This window comes from Apiospora phragmitis, assembly GCF_038363925.1.
Source record: "Apiospora phragmitis strain CBS 135458 chromosome Unknown utg000008l:1.0-3514335.0:1.0-3519231.0, whole genome shotgun sequence".
Classification (NCBI taxonomy): Eukaryota; Fungi; Ascomycota; class Sordariomycetes; order Amphisphaeriales; family Apiosporaceae; genus Apiospora; species Apiospora phragmitis.
Genome location: NW_027117407.1, coordinates 1944336 through 1950335, shown reverse-complemented (window position 1 = coordinate 1950335; position 6000 = coordinate 1944336). Strand labels below are relative to the sequence as shown.

Here is a 6000-nt window from a genome sequence, read left to right as displayed (position 1 = left end):
TATCTTTCCCACTCTATACGATTCACCCTATATGACTGGCCCGTACGATAGCGCCTGTTTAGGAATAGGGTTCGTGATTATGCATTATGGCCTCAGTCTTAATCTGTCATATATGGAAAAAGAAAAGGAGAGGATAGGGGTGTATCAGATCATCCAACATCCTCCCATACCAAAGTACCGACCTACCTAAGTTGTGCACAAAGAGAGAGAGAGAGAGAGAGAGAGAGAGAGATGTATATAACAGAAGCAGGCAAAAATAGAGGCGGTAATACTCCCCGTGGCAGCTTCCAACACCAATGAACGCATCTTTTCTAGGTTGTCTTACTATCGTTGCGGGTACCCACCATCCACCACCCCTACCACCCCCCTTGTCCAATAAAGCTGAGCTCACTAATAAGGTCTCTCCCTGATCCAACGTCGAGTATTAGAGGTACCAATCTGCCCACGTATACGCATAGGTGTGTGTCCTATCCACTCACGGCCGGTCTAATAGTGCTATATAATTTGTGTAACATGCGATCGGCATCTTGTATTCCGTCTTTTCCTTCCTTCAAATCTGCCGCCATAGAGGAGTTGAGGACCAGCGACGCTTCAGACGGCAAGTTCTGGCCAGACAACTCAGTCTCCCCCCGACTTGTTCATTAACATACGCCGCCTCCCTACTTACAGTCGCTTGCTGCCGGTCTCCGGGTGCTCTATCTCTCCGATTCGTTGTCGGAGAATCTTGCAAGGTGCCAACTTCGTTGTTATCATTTGGGGGTGTAAGCTTGCACAGGAATCTAGGGTTGTCCGGATTTGGAGAAAAGCTACATCTGCTACTATACACCGTCGGAGCTTCTCCTTGAAACACTGTATACGAGATTCGCGTACCATGGGGGAAGTCCAACAACACATGCATATTTATTTGGCTGCTTGAGTGTCATACACTACCTCCCGGGAATAATATGGATGGGCACCAAGAAGGCCCAAAAGTGAGATGGTGCAGATAGCATGATGCCTGCCCGGTCCCTTTGTAGTATTGCCACCTCGTCGCTTGCTCACCGCAGGAGGCTCACCTGACTACCATCTGGGGTAGCCCACGGAAACGCCAGATCCAATGATTTGGCATGGACGTATCGATACGTATCGCATAGCTGTACCATCATCATGACACCATGCGCTATTCTCGTTCTGCCCTCTAACTACCTGCCTTGATAGGTAAATATGGGCTTAACTAGCTGCCTAGTTGTAGGTATTATCAGCCATGATATGGCAAATAAGTAGATACGATATATGCATTGCAAAAGCAAGTACCTGCCACACGAAACGTTCCCAAGTATGAGTCCATGTAAGTCAGCACATCATCAGCCACACTGGTCAGCACAGTCATTTTCAAACGGATTATGCATGTATATCGCGCCCGGTGAGGGCAGGCTCTATACACAAAGAAACTTCTTTACACTGCCGATGGATTCTTTCTGTACTAATCTACAGCCGGCACCGTCCGATGCATCATAGTTCCCCCTCCTCTAACTCTCCCTACCCGCTCTCTCTCTCTCCGCTCCAAGTCTCCTGATTACACACAAAGCCGTGGATAGTGTAGCGGCGATTTACCAGTACTGGGGCTTGACGTAATCGGCGAAGGTCTTGGGCTCCTCGTAGCCGTGGTGGTCGTGGTGGCCGTGGCCGTCGTCCTGGGGTCCAACGTACTCCATCTTGTAGACGCTGCCGCATTCGGGGCATCGCTCCATCGGTCGCTCACGGGACATCTGCAAAGTGTCACGGTCAGTCCTTCCGTTCTAACATAGCTAGAGTCATAGTATAGTGTAGTCTGTCGTAGCTTGTCGTTTGCCTAGCTATTGCGAAGCTATTGCAGACGGACACTCGCAGCCCGCATGCACAGGCCCTAGTCGAGGATAATGGAGTTGATTGTACGTACACCGAGCCAGTGAACAACGTGAGAGTCGGCGGGGTAGCCAGTGCAGCCAGCGTACTGCTCGTCACCAGCAGACTTGACCATGATGGGGTTGTCGATGGTACCCTTTCGCGACGCATCGAGGGGGCGCATGTCGAAGATATCGATGCCCTCCATCTTACCCAGGATTTCCAGACGCTCGAGACCGGTGGACTGCTCGAGATCGGTGGGAACGGTACCGGGCGCGGCACCGGGTCCGATAAGGTCTTCTTCGGTCTTGATGTCTGTGTGAAAGTGCGAAAATCCATGTCAGCCTGCTGCCCAGTGGGTTTTTCTGCTCGATTGCCTCCCAATTGACCCTGATCCCCTCACGTAACCAATCCAGCACTCAATTCATCAATCGATCGAAGGGAAACTGCGTACCGGCAAAGGCCTTCATCTTCTGGCCGACGGTGGAGTGAGGCTCGACGTTCTTGGCTCCGGCATCTCCTGTAGTAGCGCAAGATTCAATGGTCAGCTGGGAGGACGTATGACGTGATGGCGGCGTTACGGCGGTGCCTTACGTCGTAAGACGGACGCGGTGAAGCTGCGTCGGATGACGGGAGTGATGGCGGCACGGCGGGCGGCCGCGACAGCAGTGCGTTGCAAAAACATTCTAGGTCGAGGAATTGAAGAGCGGAGAGGTTTCGGGTGGGTTTGTCGTCGTGGGGGGTGGTGGTGTTCGATGGGACCTCAGGTTTGGGAGAAAGAGAGGGATTTCTACTTTTGCTGATTTGATGATGCTCTCTCTCGGCTGCAATCGCTCATAATCGTTCGACTCACAACCCGGGCAGCTCCAAATACAGCCAATGGGCTTTACCCTTTTGGGGGAGCTCATCAATCCACCCACACTTTCTTCCTTCCTTCCACCCAAAGGCTTAGTCATTCAGTTCACGTGACTATGAACTCACTCCTACCACACGGAAAGCATCCATCCCATCCCAATCGCATCGCATCTGGCGGGGCAAGATTGGTGCAATTGGAAGTAACTGGCACGTCAAGTCGGGCCGTACTTACCATGCCGTCTTGCATAGCTATAGGGAGTTATTCTTGTTTGATATGGCTGACGGTACTGTTGGTTTCATCGTCATGATTCCCCTAGGTTACTATGATGCACGGCAAACCCTCTTCCTCCACCGTGAAACACCGCTTCTCTATATTTAGAGTAAGCTACAGCAACAGACCCGGCCAAGAGCGGCCTATGAGTAAAGAAGGCAATTGGGCTTGATACTATTATGGCCTATCTCCCCAGACAGGATTTGCAGACACGGGCCGCACCCATAGGCAACCCCCATCGCCTCGTCCGCAGTCAATCGTTGCATGCCTGGCTCGGCTTCCGAGTGGTCCAATTCTTCTAATCATGTATGCGACCCCATGCAGGGAAAGCTCCTTCCCGGCACACGAAGCCACCCTCTGCATGCAACGGGCTTCAGTTTTCTACTCCGGTCCTTTCTTGACCAGACAGTAAGAATTCATGGCTGGACTTGATCTTTTCTCGGAGACACGCTGTGGTCGTTTATGTGGCTGTTCCGCTAATAAGCTGCATCCCCTTTACTATTTTCAGTTGCCATGATGCATCCCACGAAATATGAATTTTCATCGGTTAGTACAAGATCGCCGTTTGACCAAACGAGTCTTATATCACCCAATGTCCTCTCCGATTTCCATGCTCGAAGACAGTCAGCACAGAGTATCATTCGGAGCATTATGCATGCCCCCCCTCAAATATGTCGGGAGGATTCTGCTTTCTCAAGAGAAGGGGTACAAAAAATAAATAGATATGCTGTGTGAATGAATGGCGTAATGCAGATAGCAGCTTCTCCGGCAGTGTTCACCGTGACTCCTGACTTGTTTGGACCCGGCACCTGTTCTGCTAAAAGGAGCGCCACTTGATATATGATATGTAGTCATCAGTTTTGTTGGGACCCGTGTAGAGACCATGCTGGTTGGATTGCTTTGCACTGTGTGCCTAGCTGTCTTGCCATGATCCGCGATTGTCACCGTAATTTCCAGGTCATCTCTCGACGACGCAAAGCTATCGTCCTGCGCCGCCTTCAGGACGCCGCCTGCGCCCTAAGTTCTCTTCGCAAGCGGAACCCTTTCAAGATGGTCTGCTCCTGACTGGCGTGCGTGAACTTAATTTCGGTCTCGCCGACCCTGTGTCTTCGGCACTCATCCTCCGTGGCCCAGAGGAACGCAACGTGCTCCTCGGGGTCCAGCTTGGCCACCGGCGGCGCCTTCTTCTTCCTACCTTCTCGGTCCCCGTCCCTCCCCTCCTCGGCCGCTCCCGCCTCCACGTCGGCCAGGAAGCTGACCCTGAGCATCCGCCGGCCCCGCCGCGTGAAGAATACCATGCCCTCGCTGCCGACCTGCGGCCCGATGTGCGCGGCGCGCAGTCCACTCTCCTCCCACAGCTCGCGCGCCACCGCGTGCAGGACCGTCTCGTCTTCGTCGTCACACGCGCCCCCCGGCACCTCCCACCGCAGCGGCATCGAGTCATGCGGAGCGCGCTGGACGAGCAAGACGCGGTCTGCATCTTCTTCTTCGTCGTCGTCGCCGTAGCCGTTGCCGGTTCCGCTGACGCCAGGAGGAAAAAGACGAGGGCTCCTGTGGCGAGACCTTCGAAGCCCGCGTTGGCGGCTAGGTAGGCAGCCATGGATGTGGCGAAGGGGGCGAGAGAAGGGTCAGAGGTAAAGGGTGACAGCGCCCCTACAGCTGCTTTTACGTCGGGTGTCGATGCCATATTTCAACGCCTTTGGGTGGGTTGTTGGAGGGAAACAAGCGCGAAGAAATTGGCAGAAAACAAATCTGAACCGTTGGCTCCTTGGACGTCGTTGTAAGCAACCAATTTCAGGGCAATGACAAGCTGAAGCGCTTGATGATGATGAGTAATTGATCGGGTGTGAGACAAGTGATGATCCAGGCAGCAGTCTTCGAATAGCGTGAGACTGATGTTCGTCAGTAATTTGGCAAGAGCGCTTTTTCATAACCCGCTTTGCTCAAGGAAAAAATGCACACGCCCCATACTCTTCATACCTTGGTAGGTTCAATTGCCGCTCTCAATCTGCAGGAATGAACTGCAGTTGCCGACCGTACTTGTCATGAAACTGCTAATTTCTTGTTTTCGGGTCCGCTCCGGAGAACCATCGGATTCGATGAAGTCGGCACGTCGATCTTCGCACCGCAGGCCCCGGGCTAAGTGGGTCATGGACCTCCCGCCTTGGGGATACACTTGATGATCCAAGCCAGCCTCTTACTTTTCAAGACCAATGAGGCGGCCATTTGTATAGGTCCGTTGAAGACGGGCTCCTTAGAAAATATATGGGCGTACTTATATCCTTCAGCATAGATTCACAGCATTACACCACGAGCACTTCTGGCTGTACGTTATAACATGGCACGGATATCTCGGATTGAGGAGAACCTGCGAGGTGAGATGCTCTCCAATACTTCCAATGAGCAATAATTCGTTTTTCTTATAACAAGAATCTCCCTAAACCCGTCATATACTCCCTTTTGTCAGCCTTCAGTCTTATTTACTGGACCAAGCAGGAACAGAACGGACGGCAAAGCGACACCCCCAGCCATACTCGCTACGCTAAGGATATCGTCCTATCGGTACGCAGAAGAAACCACGGCGAACTTCAGGTCAGGAAGTGGAGGCAATCGGCACATCACTATCTTCTCCATGACAACTGCTGAGTTCAGCCGGCCGTTCCCATCTCTAGCTTTAGAGCTTCAGCTTGATGCCCACGTAGGAGACGTGAAACAAGCCATGCGAGCCCGTGTAGTCGTCGAAATCACCACAATCAAGTACTTGGTTAACGATTGATATATCGGTGTCAAGTACGGTAACATCTGGCGCCACCGCAACGTCCTCTATACCATACTCACAGGCACTGCAATGGCGATTCACTATGCGGCCCTGGTTAAGCTAGAGTCAACGTATGGGCCGGTACAGCCGCGCAAAGCGCCTACTAGCATCGCCGCGCTCGTGAACTGGGTATACGTTTGAGGTGGTGCACGTGAATGGGTTATAGATGGGTGCAGAGAAGTCGGCTGTGCGT

The 6000-nt window shown here is 52.5% G+C and overlaps 2 protein-coding genes across 2 annotated transcripts; both read right to left on the bottom strand.

Moving 5' to 3' along the window:
• Nucleotides 1-1589: 1589 nt before the first annotated feature.
• On the bottom strand, nucleotides 1590-2625 carry PG994_009026 (cytochrome c oxidase polypeptide IV- mitochondrial precursor; the record flags this gene model as incomplete). The annotated part of the gene is made up of 4 exons (XM_066860435.1): nucleotides 2458-2625; nucleotides 2318-2383; nucleotides 1919-2178; nucleotides 1590-1748 (listed from the first exon to the last, which is right to left on the bottom strand). The coding sequence occupies exons 1-4, from the start codon at nucleotides 2546-2548 to the stop codon at nucleotides 1590-1592; spliced, it is 576 nt and encodes a 191-aa protein (XP_066714024.1). The 5' UTR covers nucleotides 2549-2625.
• Nucleotides 2626-3987: 1362 nt separating this feature from the next.
• Nucleotides 3988-4676, bottom strand: PG994_009025 (uncharacterized protein; the record flags this gene model as incomplete). The annotated part of the gene is made up of 2 exons (XM_066860434.1): nucleotides 3988-4573; nucleotides 4636-4676. The coding sequence occupies 2 exons, from the start codon at nucleotides 4674-4676 to the stop codon at nucleotides 3988-3990; spliced, it is 627 nt and encodes a 208-aa protein (XP_066714023.1).
• Between the last annotated feature and the right edge of the window lie 1324 nt (nucleotides 4677-6000).